The sequence below is a fragment of the Phodopus roborovskii genome, unplaced genomic scaffold, assembly GCF_943737965.1.
Source record: "Phodopus roborovskii unplaced genomic scaffold, PHOROB, whole genome shotgun sequence".
NCBI lineage: Eukaryota > Metazoa > Chordata > Mammalia > Rodentia > Cricetidae > Phodopus > Phodopus roborovskii.
Window position 1 is genome coordinate 1665001 of NW_026126571.1, and position 16654 is coordinate 1681654.

At 43.3% G+C, this 16654-nt stretch overlaps 1 protein-coding gene across 1 annotated transcript in view; it reads left to right on the forward strand.

Moving 5' to 3' along the window:
- Alms1 (ALMS1 centrosome and basal body associated protein) overlaps positions 1-16654 on the forward strand; it is a 66543-nt gene that overhangs the window by 16332 nt on the left and 33557 nt on the right. The window contains exons 7-11 of the mRNA XM_051203251.1: positions 5062-6383; positions 6501-7024; positions 7145-8737; positions 9816-9949; positions 13610-15402. Coding sequence (XP_051059208.1) covers positions 5062-6383; positions 6501-7024; positions 7145-8737; positions 9816-9949; positions 13610-15402 — 5366 coding nt within the window. The remainder of the gene's footprint in view (positions 1-5061; positions 6384-6500; positions 7025-7144; positions 8738-9815; positions 9950-13609; positions 15403-16654) is intronic.

Here is a 16654-nt window from a genome sequence, read left to right on the forward strand (position 1 = left end):
GGCAGAGTTACACTATTGGCATCACTGATGTACAGGTTTTTGGGAATGGGGTAAGTAAGCCATACCATGTATCAAAAAAGAAATAAAAAAAGATTTATGTTGAAGGGAAAACGAGGTGGATATGACTAAATAAAAAGATTGGCAGATAATTCTCAGAAGAAATTGGTGTTTGGAGATATGATTCTATGATTGTGTCCCCTCAAATGTTCACAGTGAAATTCTTAGTCTCAGTGATGGCGTTAGGAAGTGGAGCCTGTGGAAGGTAATTAGATTACAAAGACTCTTAGTGCCAGTTGAAATAAGGACCTTGGAGTGGTTCCCTGTCACCCTCCCTGAATATGAGCAAATGTGACAATGGCATTCTCTATTTGTAAGAGGCCCTTGCTGGGCAGGATTCTCCCTGTTCACCATAGACGGAGAAGGACGGCATTGCTGGCTAGGACTCTGATCACCATAGATGGAGAAGGATGGCATTGCTGGGCAGGACTGTCAGTTGGCAGTCACTGTCTTTCAGAGCTTCACTTAGGCTGTTAAAATTTCTTGTGAGAAATCTACTATTAATTTGGTAGTTTTGCCTTTATGTGAGTGAGGATTTCTTTCATGTAGTTTTCAGTATTCTTTCTTTGATCTACATACTTAATGGTTTAACTGTAATATATCACATCAACATTCCTTTTTGGTCTTGTCTATTTGGTGTTGTAATTTTACCTCTTGTGTCTGGTTGACTACCTCCTTTTTTCTTTTTTCTGCCTTTAGATTGTACATTTTCTGTGCCCATGATTTGTCATTTGTTTAGTAGTCTCATATGTACGGTTTATACTTCTTCCTTTTATTGTTGTCTGAATGTGCTCCTTCAAATTTACCGTGTCTTCAAGCCCTGATCCGTTCATTTGGTGTGAATTTCCACTACTGACTTTTTATTTCTAAATTTTCAGTTTGATTTGAGTTCATCTTTTATGTCTTGTATTGGATTCCTTATGTCGGTTGATCGCCTTTTGTCTTTGAATTCATCTAGGGTTTTGTTCATATTTTCTTTGATTTTGTTGAACATTCTTAAAATCTGTTTTTGGGTTTCTTTGTTGTAGATTATCCACTTTATTTTCATTGGATTTTATTACTGTAGAAATGGGAATTTTTAAAGGAATCACTCACTGTTCCTTGATTTCTGTTTCTGTTTCTTATAGTTCTGTATTGGAACTTGGCATATACGGAATTAGATGGGTTTCTTTCTTTTTTTTTTTTTTTTAACATTTATTTATTATGTATAAGTGCTGTCTTCATGTCTGCCTGCAGGCCAGAAGAGGGCACCAGATCCAATTATAGATGGTTGTGAGAGCCACCATGTGGTGGCTGGGAATTGAACTCAGGACCTCTGTAAGAGTAGCCAAGTACTCTTAACCTCCAGGCCATCTCTCCAGCCCTAGATGGGTTTCTTTAATCACTTATATTCTTTCAGTTCAGGTACTTTCTTTCAATGTTTATCTGGGGCTAAGTTACTGTACTAAGGATGAAGTGTGGTTTCTCTCCATAGGACTCAGTATCCATTACTCTTCATAGCTTAACCTTTAGCACACATGCTCTGGATACTGGCCACAATCTGTAGCACCTACAAGTGTAGACTACTAACTGCACAAGTACCCACAACTGATGGGTAACACTGTTACAAAGACATCGGAATAGCCAAAGAGCAAGGAGGGTACATCGCACACTTACGATATTAGTTACTAATATTAGGAATAGAAAGAAAATAAGCTGTAAGATCACAATTAGAATAAAGACAAGTAGAAAAGTAAGTAGTGTTGTAGGATATCATTATAAGATGAGCTACATTTGTTTATGCTGTGGACTGTTTGCTTAATGACGCAGAGATGTGTTGCATTCCTTTATGTTACGTTTGTTTAACTGAAGCTCTGTTACTTTGCCTATGTAAAATCCCTGATGGATCTAGTAAAGAGCTGAACAGCCAATAGCAAGGCAGGAGGAAGGACAGGTGGGGCTGGCAGGGAGAGAGAATAAAAGAGGAGGAGAAATCTGGGGAAGAGGAGAGATCAGGGAGCAAGAACAGGGAGAGGAAGATGCAAGGGGCCAGCCACCCAGCCACACAAGCAGCCGAGGAGTAAGAGTGAAAGGAAAAAGCCCAGAAGCAGAGAAGGTAAGATGGGATAATTTAAGAAAAGCTGGCTAGACACAAGCTAGGCTAAGGCCCAGCATTTATTAGTAATAATAAGCCTCTGTGTGTTTATTTGAGAACTGGGTGGAGGGCTCCCAAAGGAGAAAATCCAAAAGAGTAAAAAACAACGGCCAAGTAGGAAGGTAGAACAATACGCAGCAAAGGAGACGAATACGCGGCTCCAGCGGAAGTTAGGGTGGGAAGAGGAAGAGAAGGGTAGCAATTAGAAAGGAACTGAGCTGCTTTGTCTGATTTAGTCAGCAGGACTCGCATCAGTCTCCGTAAGAGGCCTATGACGGGGAAGAGGGAGAGGAGAAAAAAAAGGGGGGTCTCACCAACCTGACAATCCAAACTCGAGCTGATCAGACATGTCACCAATGGACGTACTAACCCGGATGGGGTGAGGTCCATGAGGCCTCAGCCCTCAGGAACTACAGGCGCCTGGCGACAGCTGGGGGCAGTAGTGTGGCCAAGGGCCCACCAATTGGGTGTCCAGTACCAAAACAGTCAGCTCTGAAAACATGCACGCAAGTAACATTGCATGCGCTGAGCAGGTTGTATTTAGGACCCCACACATGCACGCACGCGTGCGTTTAGTAACAACTAGTGAAAAAGGAGGCCGTGAGTTTGAGGGAGCGTGGGGAGGGACACATGGGAAGAATGAGAAGGGCCATGCATTATACTATAGTTTCAAAATGGCGGGAGCCAGCGGTGGCGGCGCACACCTTTAATCTCAGCACTTAGTGGGGAGAGGCAGATGGATCTCTGTCCAGCCTGGTCTACAGATTGAGTTCCAGGACAGACTCCAAAGCCACAGAGAGAAACTCTGTCTCAAAAAAAAAAACAAAACAAGAACAAAAAGTGAAGAGGACGGATTTTCCCATCATCTCCCGGCAATGCCGCTTGTCTGGGTAGAGGTGCGGTCTGTCTCAGTGGCTGTTTTGATTGCACGTGTGTCTGTACATTGTGCATGCCTGGTGCCCTCAGAGGCCAGAAGGGGGCATGAGACCCTTTGGTACTGTAGTTACAGATGGTGGTGTGCGGCTGTGTGGATCCTGGGAATAGAACCCATGTCAGATACAGAAACGTAGAAACCACCAGCTGGTGGTCTGTTGGACCAAGGACAATTTTTTTTCCTTATTCTGTAACTGAGGGTCTTATTTCTCCTGCCACCACTCGGGGTATATAATAGCAGGCTCTTAGATTGAAAATAGGAAGAAATCAAATCCTAGACCTTACGCTTTTACTACATCCAATTGAAGATTTTTAAAAACTCCCAATTTTAAGAACTGTATAATACTTTGTAAGTGCATATCCTATTATTTTTTTAAGCTATTAGTTTGTTGTTAATGATTTTTACTTTAGTTTGCCTTATACTTAATATCTTCTTGTATAACTCTCATTTGTTGCTTATCTCTGTAGAATTAATTTCTAAATATAAGGACTGGAGGTATTAAAGCTTCCTTCCCATATTTATATTTGTGCACAAAGAAAGGAATTTTTAATGTTTCAAAATGTGTGTGTGTGTGTGTAGGTTGTGTGGGTGTAGGTGTAGGTGAAGGTGGGCTCTGGCATGTGAGTAGAGCTCAGAGGAAAATTTTGTGAGTTAGTTCTCTCCTTCCATTTTTACACGAATTTCAGGGATTGAGTCCAGGTTGTCAGGCTTGCTCAGCAACTGCTTTATCTTCTGAATCATCTCAGAATTGAAATAAATGTATTTATATGACATTAACAAATCATTGTATTTTTTTCATTTTTGTTTTTGTTTCTTTTTAAAGGAGGCAAAGTTGCAGTTTCTCAGTCCAAGCTGAAACCAGATGTCACTGGCGCTCTTGGAGATCCGCACATTACGGCACACTCGTCGTCCTTTGAAGATTTAAGTCATGTTGCTGTAAGTTGTCAGAACACTGTTGGTCACCACACTCACCACCACTCAGGGTAGACCAGAAGGTACTGGCAGGTAGTCATCCCACTGAAGGGAGCCTGACAGCTTCAAATATTCCCAAAGTAGCTGACCAGAAAGTTTATCAGCACCTTCTGCTTCCTGCCCACACAGGGGGAGCCCAGTATTTTTCCCAGGGTGATTGTCTAACAGCTTCTGCTGTTACTTTACCCACCAACCTGAAGATGAGGGCAGCAGCTGTGTCCGCTTCTTGCATATACTCACATAGAGAGAAGCCCAGTATTTTGTACAAGCAGGGCTTTCCAGATAGCTATCCAACTGAGGAGGTTCTGAAAGGTTCAGTGTTTTCTGAACTGTTTGGCCACAAGACTGGAATACCAATAGTACCCTCTGTTTCTCTCTCACATAGAAAAAAAACGCACAAAAATCTGGTATTTTCGGTCAACAGGTTGTACCTGAAGGCCGTCTGTCTGAAGAGGCTTCCAAAGCTTCCTCTCGTCTTCGGTTAGCTACCCAAAATCCTGGAGCATCACCTGTCGTCCCTACTTCTTACTCACAAAGAGAAAAGCCCAATATTTTACATCAAGATGGTTACCAGATTGGCCAGAAACTGACAGATTTAGCATTTCCTGGACAAGCTGACCAGAAGAATGGTTTATCAACAATGACCTCTACTTCGTATTCACAAAGAGAGAAGGCTGGTGGTTTCTACCAACAAGTCCTAACAGGTAGTCATCTGCCTGAAGACTTTATGAAAACTTCAGCTGCTGTGAGGGCTGCCGGCCAGAAGTTTGAAGGACCTACTGTTTTCTACCAACAGGAGTTGCCCAAGAGTCACTTAAGTGAAGAGAGCATGCGGGGTTCAGCTCTCCCTGGGCCTGCTGCCCAGAACATTGGGATAACTGCCCTGCCCTCTCCTCCTTCACATGGAGAGAAGTCTCATATTTTGTATCACCAGGCTTTCCCAGAAAGCTATTTGAGTCATCAGGCTTGGAACGATCCTGCCTCTGTTGACCAGAAGACTGGAGCATCACTAGTCTCTCCCACCTACTCACACAATGTAAAGCCTGGCGGTTTTCTCCAGGAGTTGCCAGATAAGCATTTTACTGACGAGACTCGGAAAGTGTTATCTGCTCCTAGGCCAGCTGGCCAGAAGCCAGAGATGTCAACAGCACACTCTAGCTCTCATTCAAAGGGAGTGAGACCTGCTGTTTTCTATCCACATCCTCTGTCAGAGCCTCTGAGTGTTTCAGCTGTTAGTGGACCAGCCGAGAAGACCCGGTCCCCAACAGTCACCTCTGCTTCCCAGCCACATAAAGAGACAGCTAAAGCTTTCTTCCAGCAGACACTATCAGACACTCATCTGACTGAAGAAGCAGTGCCTGTTTCTGTTATTCCAGGCCGAGGTGACCAGAAGACTTCTGTACCATCGGAATTACCTGTTTCCTATTCTCTCAGAGCAAAGAACCTGCCTGAAGATGCTTTCAAAGCTTCATCTGTTTCTAAACCATCTGGAATATCAGCTATCACCTCTGCTTCCTATTTATATAAAGACAGACCCAATATTTCTTATCAGCAGAAATTTCCAGACAGCCACCTAACTGAAGGGGCCCAAGTCTCGGGCACAACTGGATCAGTAGACCAGAAGATAGGTACAGCAGTGTCCATGCCCTCTACTTCCTATTCACAAAAAGAGAGGCCTGGTGTTTTCTACCAACAGGGCCTGCCTGGTCCTGTGTCTGAAGAGGCCCTGCAAGCCCCAGCTACTACTAGGCCAGTTGACCGAAACATTACTATGCCAGCTGCAACCTCTACTCCCTCCTTACAGAGAGAGAAGCCTTGGATTTTGTACCATGAGGCCCTACCAGGCGGTCATTTGCCTGGAGAGTCTCTGAAAGTTTCAGCTGTCCTTGGACCACCTGAGCAGAACACAGGGGCACCAGCGGTATCTCCTGGTTCCTTCCTCCCTGGAGAAGAGTCCATTATTTTTTACCAGCCTGGCTTGCCAGGAAACCCTCTATCTGCAGAGTCTTTTAAAGCTCCAGGGGTTTCTGGATTAACTGAGCAGAAGACTAGTACACCAGCAGGACCATCAGGTTCCCATCCAATGGGAGAGAAGACCATTATTTTCTACCAGCAGGCCTTGCCACATGACCATCTTCCTAAAGATGCTTTGGATGTTTTAACTTCCCCTGGACCAGTCACCTTGAGGACTGGGGAGCCACCGGTACATTCTACTCCCTATTCTTTTGGAGAAAAGCCCATTGTTTTCTACCAGCAGGTCCTGTCAGATGATCAGCAAACTAAAAAAGATCAGAAGGTTTCAGATGTTTCTGTACCAGCTGACCAGAAGACTGGGCTACCCCTCGTCACCCCATCTTCATACTCAAATCTAGAGTTGCCAGGTAGGCCTCTAACTGAAGACACTGGGAAAGTGTCAGTTGTTCCTGGACCAGCTGACCAGAGGTCTGCGCTGCCAACAGTGCCGTCTACTTCCCACTCGTATGTAGAGAGGCCTACTGTTTCTTACCAGCAAGAGTTTCCAGATTTCCCAGGTCGTAGCGAAAAAGGTTTGGAAGTTTTAAGGGGTGCTGAAGTACCAGTAGTACCCTCTGCTCCCTATCACAGAGAGGCCGCTAGTGGTTCCTACCAGCAGGAGTTGCCAGATCTTACTGAAGAAGCTTTGCTAGTTCTAGGTGTTTCTGGAGTAGGGCCTTCTATCCCTCACTCAAAGGATGAGACACCCCTCGTCTCTTACCAGCAGGAGTTGCCAGATCTTACTGAAATATCTGGGTCTACTGATCAGAAGATTGAGGCACAAATAGTTTCCCACTTAGGCAGAGAGCGGCCTGGTGGTTTTCATCAAGAGGATAAAACAGTGCTGAGCGCTGGCGAGGACGCAGTAGGCACTTTTGCTGATCCTGGACCGTTTGTTCAGAAGGTTGAGAAAAGTACAGAGCCCTCCACTTACTACCCTCAGGCAGAGTCCAGTGCTTCCTCTCCACAGGAATTGCCAGCCAGCCATCTCACAGAAGAGTCTCTGAAAGTGTCCACTGGTTCTGTTCCTGCAGCACAGCTGCCTGGCACTCCAACAGGGCCTTCTAGTTCCTACTTCCATAGAGAAAAGTTCAATGATGTTTACCCAAAGGCCCCACCAGATCATGTTCTAACTGAAAATTCTCTGAAGGCTTCAACTGTTCCTGGACTACCTGACCAGAATAGACCTGCGGTCTCATCCGGTCCCCACTCACACAAGGAGAAACACAAGATTTCCACTTCAGATCTACTGGGCGACCAGAAGCCTGAGTTGTCAACAGTTACTCATAGGTCCTTCCTACATAGGGAGAAGCCCGCAGTTTCATCTGTGATTGGACCAGATGATCAGAAGACTCCATTACCAACAGCCTTTCATGGTTCCTGTCCTCAAAAAGTAAAACCTCTTGGTTTGGTTCAAAAACAGTTACTGGATAGAGATCAAAGTGAAGATATTCCGAAGATTTCAACTGTCTGTGACCCAACTGCTGTAAACACAGGTGTACCGGTTCCTCTGTCTGGCTCTCTGTCACACAGAGAGAAAGTAGATACATCCTGTGGATACCCACAGGAGCTGCCAGACAGACAGCTAACTGAAGATGCTCTGAAGGTTTCAATTTGTCTTGGTCAAGCTGAACAGACTTCTGGTTTACCTACAGTTACTCCTAGTTCTTACTCACACAGTGAAAAGCACCAGCTCGTCTCAGAAAATGTCCAAAAGCTGATAGATAACTTGAATTATCCTGAGTCTTGTTCTCTCATTGCAAACGATATGCCTTTAAATTCGCAGATTGATGATGAAGTTATCATATGTAAGCCAGAATCTTCAGGTTTTGGTGATGTTGGTTATGAGGAAATCCGGGATACAGATCATGGTTCCAAAACCCTTAAAGAAATTCGGACTCTTTTAATGGAGGCAGAAAATATAGCACTGAAACGATGTAATTTCCCTGCTCCTTTAGTCCCTTTCAGAGATGTTAGCGATGTTTCATTTATACAATCCAAGAAGGTGGTTTGCTTCAAAGAGCCCTCTGTAACTGATGTCTGTACGCAGAGGGAGCCTTTCACGGAGGAGTTCCCTCACATTGAGTGCACGCAGAAGGACATGGGTACACAGACAAACCTCAGGTGCCAGAGTGGGGTTGAAAATTGGGAGTTTGTTAGTTCAGCTACGATCAGAAGTCCTCTGCAGGATGCGCGAGGCACAGCAAGAGTGGCATTTGATGGAACTTTCAGGCAGTACGAAGCTGCCAGGTCCGTAATGAGGTCTGAAGCTGAAGGTTGCGGTACAGGCATTGGGAGCAAGATTATTATCCCTATGATGACAATCATAAAGAGTGACTCCAGTAGTGATGTAAGTGACGGTTGCTGCTCGTGGGACAGCAATTTGCCAGAGTCTTTGGAGTCTGTTTCTGATGTTTTTCTAAACTTCTTCCCATACACTGCACCCAAGACAAGCATGACAGAAAGCCCTGAGGAAGAGTGGTTGTCAGAGAGTGAAGACGGCCGTGGTAGTGTGGATTCACTGGCTGCACACGTCAAGTACCTTCTGCAGTGCGAATCCTCACTGAATCATGCCAAACAGATACTTAAAAATGCAGAGGAAGAGGAGTGTCGGGTTCGAGCCCAAGGTGAGGACTGACTCATACAGGCCCGTTCACTCAGGCTTGTGAACATTACAGCGTAGCAGTTTAAAATGAGACGCTTGAAGTTCTAAATTTCGTGTAGATCTGTACAATGATTATACTTTCTATCCAAAATCTAGGGGGGCGGGGAAGCAATGATACAAATAAATTATATGATCAGTAGTGCTAGTCTGAGCTTATGGTTTTAGGAGAAGGAGATTCTTGTGTCAGAAGGATAGTAAGAAAGTAGCTTGGGCTTCCTTAATTCTCATATTTTGTAATATCCTTGTTTTGGGGGTACAGTTGCCTCCAATTTGCTCTTCTGTAAATTATTTTGTGTTCTCTTTGTTTTCTAATGAAATTTTTGGACCTGGCATATAAGGGAAAAACACTTGTCAAGGTCTTTAGTACTAAAACTTCGGTTAGAAGTGTAAAAGAGGGTATTTATTAATCCCATTAATCCCTAATAGAATCTTTGTAAAGGAAATGTAGCAATCTTTAAGACATGAGGCAATGCTTTGGGTAGCAGTCTGTAAGTGGTTCAGGGCTGACTCGGAATCTTGACGTTAACTGACTGTACTGTTCCTTGTATATTTTGATTCTGTCATAATCTCTCCAGTTTTATTAATTTAAGGTATTAGGTGTCATAGAAGCATTAGTAAGTATAGCAGGTACTAAGAGGGGAGGTAGCGACTCTGGTTACAAGAAAAATTAATATTAATGATTTAAATTCCATATTTAGAGTGGCTTCTTTGGAGGTACATCTGTGGAGGATGGTCTAAAAACTCAGACTTTAGTTCACATATAGTGGCACACATCTGTAATTCCTGTACTAGGAGGCTAAGGTACAGGGATCTTGAGTTCAGGGCCACCCTGAATTACATAGAAACATACCCTGCTTTGGAGGGTGGGTAGACTTTTCAGTGAAACGGCCTCTTAAGAACTCCTGCTAGGTCTCGTTCTGGAGACCAACCACATGCTCAGCTTTTTGTTGAGCAGTAAGGGGCAGATGTCGTTATGTAATCATTGAAAAATTACCAGTTTCACACGTTTTAAATATCAACTATTTGTGATTTTTCTCCAGCCTGGAATCTAAAGTTTAATTTAGGACATGACTATGGATACTCCATTTCACAATTAAATGAAGACGACAGGAGGAAAGTAGAAGAGATAAAGGCAAAGTTGTTTGGTCACGGAAGAACAGCTCATGTGTCTGAGGTATAAAAGAAACCTAGAAATGAAAACCAACTGTGAAGAGCGGGCAGTAGGAGTTAGGGTTTCTACTTGACATTGATGACTCCAGAGCAGTTGCTGATTATTAGAGTCTTAATTCCCTAAAAGTTAGGATTCAAGGACTAAATTCTTTAAGTTTTGATGAATTGAGTTGTTTTGCTGGTTTATTTTTTTGTTTGTTTTGATTATTCAAGACAGGGTTTCTCTCTATAGTCCCAGGTATGCTGGCATTCACTCTTTAGACCAGGCTGGCTTCGAACACAGAGCTCCGACTGCCTCAGTCTCTGAAGTGCTGGGATTAAAGGAGTGTGCCACCACTGCCCGGCTTGCCAATGTGTTTTTACGATTGGGAGGTTAAATGGCTCCCTTTCATCTTGCAATTCAGATAAAAACTCAGTTTCAGAAATAGATATTTTAAGAATATAGAGTTAAAGTAGTTTTATTCAAAAACAGCTTTCTTTTTAAGTTTATTTTCTTTCTTCAGTGACTAGAAACACTTATCTAAAGAGAAGTTGATTCCTGTGTTTGTGGTCCATTAATAGATGCTATTGAACAGAACGTTAGTAAATGCCGTTGAGCTGGGCGTGTGCATTCTAAGCCCAGTGTTCATTAGGGAGGCTTAGGCCAGATAGAGCAAGTTCAAAGTTACTTAGGAAGATTGTGTCTCAAAACCCAAACCAAACCAACACCCCTCCCCCGGCAGGCAAAGGCCTTTGCAATGTTTTGATTATCTTTCCCTAGTTTTGTCCCTATTTCTTATCCTGACGTGTATTGACTGCTTTCCAGTGTGCTTTTGAGTTTCACATAGAACAAGCATGGTACGGGACTGGAGAGATGCCTGGTGGTTAAGAGCATCTGTTGCCCTGAAGAGGATCAGGGCTCAGTTCTCAGCACCCACACTAGTTCACAACTGGCCATAAGTCCAGTTTCCGGGGGTCTGGCCTCAAGTCACTAGGTACACATGGCACATACATACAGGCAAAATACTCATACATAAAAAAAGAAAAGAGTCAGCAGACCTATTTATTCTTTGAGTGCTAATGTTCCATTTTGTACATATACTACGCTTTTTTTCTCCAACATCCCTATTGGACATTTAGTTTGATACCATGTCTTGGCTATTAACAGTAGCTTTTTTTAAAAAGAGACCCTCTTACATACCTATCAATATGTTAGCTTATTGTAAGATTTTTAGGGAGAGTAGTTTAAAAATAATGTTTGACAGGTACTAAATAAGAACTTAGGAATTAGGAAAAAAGAATTACATAAGGTCATTTTGCGGGGAGGGTACCATGGCATGTAAGGTCAGGGGACAACTTGCAAGAGTCTCCTACCATGTGGGTTCTGAGGATTGAACTGAGTTAGCCTTGACTACAAATGTCTTTACCTCCTGGTTCATCTCACCATCCCCAAATCTAAAGAGTTTTAAAAGTGGGAAGATGAAAGCCACAGAGAAACAAACACATTTTAGATAAATATCAATCTGTAATCATCCCCAGTTTTGAAACTGGAGGAAACTCGTATTTCTCAAGTTAGGGTGTTTGTTTCCCAGTGATGTACCAGATTAAAAAACAGCAAGTTGGCATACTTGGGTGATTTTTAAAGCCAAACATTGTTTTAAACGTGCGGCTGTAAGAAACGGTCTGCTTCCAGTCCTTCAGTGAGCATGACTTGCAAAGCTTTTTAAACTTTTTTTGGTTTGAGACAGTATCTAGTTGTCCTTGAACTTACAATATATTCAGACTGGCCTCAAACTCGCTGAGATCTGCCTGCCTGCCTGCGTGCCTGCCTGCGTGCCTGCCTGCCTCTCAAGTGCTGGGATTAAAGACATGCTCCATTGTTTGCAGCCATTGTCTTGTAATGTTTTAATGATCAGTCCCAGTCATGACATTGGCTTAGTACAGTCAGGATATGGACCTTTACAAACTGATCTAAGGCTACGGCCTGTCATAGCTTCGTCTGTCCATGCCTTTCCTCCACTCCACCCCTTCTGTAACACTTGTCAAGCACTAGTCTAGGCCCCATTCCTGGGTTTCGTAATATCAAGAGTGTCACTAAAGTGAAGTCATTTTTGTGTTGGCCTCTTTCATTCAGAATAACTGAGATACTTGAATTAAGAATAATTCTTTGGAAACTCATGGGGTTATGACGACAGTCTTCCCTCTGTGTGGCTGTGGATGCCCAACAGTATGTTTAAACATTCACCCTTGAAGAGCAATTGAGTGGCTTCTCGATCTTGGGCTTTACAAACAGTCATGTTGCTTTGTGTGAGGAAGATGTGCATTTGTTTCTGTGGCGTCAGTGTCTGAGAGCTCGTTTTGGGTTGTGTGGTGGCTATATTGCTTGAGGGGCACCCACTCACCCCACGTCCTCAGCAGCCGTTGTGACAGGCTCGTACTGAAACTTTACACACAGTTTTTGTTTATGTGCATGCGAGTGTGTCTGCATGTTACGTGTACGTGCAGGAGCCCGTGGAGGTTAGAGGCGGGTGTACCCCCTGGCTGCACTGATACCGGTGCTGGGAACTGAGCGTGAGTCCTCTGCTAGAGCAGTGAGAGCTCTAACCACTGAGCCGTCTTTCCAGCCCTTACAGCGACATTTTACTGTGGGTTTTTTGTTTGCTTGCTTTATTTTTTTTTTTTCTTTTGAGACAGGGTTTCACTAAGAAGTAGCTCTGACAGTCTAGGCCAGGTGAGCCTGGAACTTAATAAAGACCTGCCTACCTTTACCTCCCAAGTATTGCCATTTACGTTTTCCTGTTTTTTTTTTGTTTTTTTTTTTAAATGTTGACTATTCTTTTCATTTCCCCATTTCTCATCTTTATGTCCGGTTTATTGACATGTTCATGTGTTCCTCTTTGTTTTTGTTGCTGTTGTATGTGTGTGCGTGTGTTATGCTGGGGGTCAAACTTACACCATCACACACGGTAGGGAAGCACTTTACCTCTGACCCTCACAGTCCTCCTGCTAAGCTTTGAGCTTTGTTTTGGGGCGGGCGGGCGTGTGTGTGTGTGTGTGTGTGTGTGTGTGTGTGTGTGTTTAGGATTTATTTACTTACTATTGTTATCCTAATACAACTACAACAGTTATTACTGATTTTTCAAGACATGGTTTTTCTGGATAGCCCCAGCTGTCCTGGAACTTGCTCTGTAGACTAGGTAGGCTGACCTTGAACTCAGAGGTCTGCCTGCCTCTGCTCCTTTTATACTTTTATAGTACTTTTGTAGTATTTTTAACTATGTGTAAGTGTATGTGTGTGTATGAATATGCGTGCAAGTCAGCATGTACTCATGCATGCAGGTGCCCTTGGAGGCCAGAGGCATTGAATCCCTGCAGCTGAAGTTACAGGTGGTTGAGACCTGCCTGGTGTGGGTGTTGGGAACTGAACAGGGGTCCCGTGGAAGAGCTGCCAGTGTTCTTCTTAACCACTCATCTCTCCAGCCCCAAGCAGAACAATTTTAAAAGAGTTTCTTAAACACTCTTTATTATCATGAGCCATTTTATTCTGTAAAGTTTCGTTTTTCTGCTGTTTCTTTGACCTATCTAGACAAGTAAAATGACCTTCATGGTCATTTTTAGCTTGGATATGAAACTGATGACCATATGACTGGATTATTTTAAGCAGGAACCTGTTTTTATCTTCTAGGGCTTACGTAGTCCACGGGGAATAGGACGTGTGCCCGAAGCTGTATGCAGTCACATTGTTATTGAGAGCCATGAGAAAGGATGTTTCAGGACTGTTACTGCTGAACAACCACGACCAGACAGCCGCCGTTGTGTTTTCCGATCTTTTGAACCTTCAGACTTGACTAGAGGACGCTGGAGCCCATCATCATGGAGAGGCAGGCACATCAACCTTTCCAGATCGATAGATCAGAGCAATACCCGTTTTAAAGTGTGGAATTCCTTTCAGTTACAGAGTCATCCCCCATTTCAAAAACTTGCACCCGAAGACATCAGAATTAGCCAGGGTGTTGGAATGCCCTTCCACACAAACGTGGACCCCCGGCCATTGGGATTAGCAGAACCTACTTGTGTGCCTGCTAAAGAAATGGATTGTCCTTCCTCATCACCAACACTGCCCCCTGAGTCCATGAAGGAGTTCACTACCTCCATTTCTTTTTCTCATGGACACTCTAAGTGCATTTCTGATAGCTCTGTTTTTAAGGTTGGTGTTACTGAAGGTAGCCAGGGTACTGGACCATCTTTAGGAGTATTTAAGCCTCGTATCCCCCAAGAGCAGATTTCTCCTAGAGATGTTAAACAGAAAACCTCTCCCCCTTCATCACTTAAAAGGCACAGTCATTCCCCGGTGACTATTTTAGCTGAAGGTAGTAGGCAAAGGCAAAAATTACCTGATGATTTTGAGCATTTTCATCAAAAACAAAAACCCTTAGAAAGATCTGATTTTAAAGCCAGTCATTCTGAACCCAGTGTCAGTCTGAACTATAGCGGGGTCAAGGGAGTTCAGTTTTCTGGCAAGGATACCATTATTAGACCAGACAAAAGTTCTACACTAGAAGTAAAGGAGAAGAGTGTAGCTATAACTCCTGGTCTCCCTTCTTGCATTTTTCTTGAACAGCGAGAGCTCTTTGAGCAAAGCCACAGCCCACACACAGGTTACCAGATGAGAGAATACTCTTCTTCCTCTTGCCCAGACATTGCTTCTTGCATTTTTCTTGAACAGCGAGAGCTCTTTGAGCAGAGCAAAGCCCCACAGGTAGATCATGAAGCCAGAGGAGACCTTTCTTTCTTTCCTAAGTGCCAGGATTATATAGCTGCAGATCTTCCTTCTCGAGATTTTCTTGATCCGCAGCAATGCGAACCCCCAAATGTAGATGACCATATGGGGCAACAGCAGTTCCCTCCTTCTCACGGTCAGGATTGGGTAGTGGGAAAGATTCAGCATATACCTCAATCGCAGTTCTCTAATACGATACGTGTTGAAGCCAAGGTCAGTAATTTGGTCTCCCAGTCACCCCCTGACTACTGTACCGCTGCATCTACTCCACCTTCAAGTAGGAAAGCTCTTTCATGTGTTCGTATAACTCTGTGTCCCAAGACTTCTTCCAAGGTGGATAGTGGAACCTTAGATGAAAGGTTTCATTCATTGGACCCTGCTTCTAAAACAAGGATTAATAGTGAGTGTAACTTTGATCTTCGAACTATACCTTCAAGGTCATTGGAACCAACCTCCAAATTACTGACCTGTAAACCTGTAGCAAAGGATCAAGAATGTTTAGGTTTTCTAGGACCTGGATCTCCACTGGACTTGCAAGTTGCACAGTCTTCTCTTCCAGATAGTAAGACTATTTCTGAGGACTTGGAAACCAAACCTCCTCAGAATAGCCAGATAGTAATCTCAAGGCAAACACAAGTGAACATATCAGATTTGGAAGAATATTCCAAACCAGAGGGGACTCCAGTATCTGCAGATGGGTGAGTCACTGTGATAACAGGCAAACTGACGGAATGTGTAATAAAGGATTTAAGATAGTTAAGCAAATGGAAAGACTTTGGGGTTTCAGTGAGGGCAGAGGGCAGTGTGATTCCTTTGTAGGAGATTGACTCTAACTGGTCTGATAGAAGTCTTTTAAGAGGTATTTAAGTAAGTGAACATGTGAAAAGCTTATTGTAAGACTTGATTGCAGATATAAGAAATCTAAAACTTTGAAAAGAACCTTTGGTTAACTAGTGGTATAATTTACTACTTTTTAAGTTTTTCGAGACAGGGTTTCTCTGTAGCTTTGGAGCCTGTCCTGGAACTCACTCTGTAGACCAGGCTGGCCTCGAACTCACAGAGATCCGCCTGTCTCTGCCTCTGCCTCTGCCTCCCGAGTGCTGGGACTAAAGGCGTGCGCCGCCAACACCCGGCAGCTACTTATTTTTTATGTTGGAGATGCGCTGAAGATTTCCTGGGAGGTTGAGACATAAGTGGGGAGAGAGATTTGTTTTGGTTGTGGTTTTAGAAGAAAGGTCAGCTGATATTTGCTTGCTTGAACATACCATATGGCTACAAGAAGATGAGGTAGAGAATCCTCCAAGAAAATGCCCCCAGGGTTGTAATTTCTCCAACTATTTCCCCCTTGAAAAGTTCTATCATCTCCCAGTAGTCTGTTCATATTTTGAATCCATCAGTAATTTAAACTATTCTTATCTCAGAGTCGAATTGACCTAACTAGCTCTGTAAATACCCTCAGACCTATCCTGTCCTCCTCAGTCCAGTTAGTTTCACAGTCATCATTTCTGATTGTTATGTTCTCTGTGTATTTGTTTCTTTCCTCTCTTTCTAGCTCATGATTTCTCTATTATATTTAGTATTTATAAGAGATGTTTAAAGAAAAAGTGCCTCATAACTTTATAGTATTGAGTGGCCTGGCACATAAGCACTTTAGCCAGCCCAGAAGTAAGTAAAAAAAAAAAAAAATCAGTATAGTATTTGTGGATGGGAAGTCTTTCTTACCTTGTCCTACAGGGATGGAAACTGAATTCATTGACAGGTTAATTAGGTTTGTCTACTCTACCTAATATTAGTAATTCATCACTGGATTAACTTTCCCTTCATTAATCTTTTATGGCTGAACAGAGAGAATTGCCTGTGTGTTAGTTAATAGTTGAGAAGGTAGCATACTACAGTGGAAAGCCCAAGGCTTGGGAAGGAGGAAGGGGAATGTTTATTCAAAATGTAGTG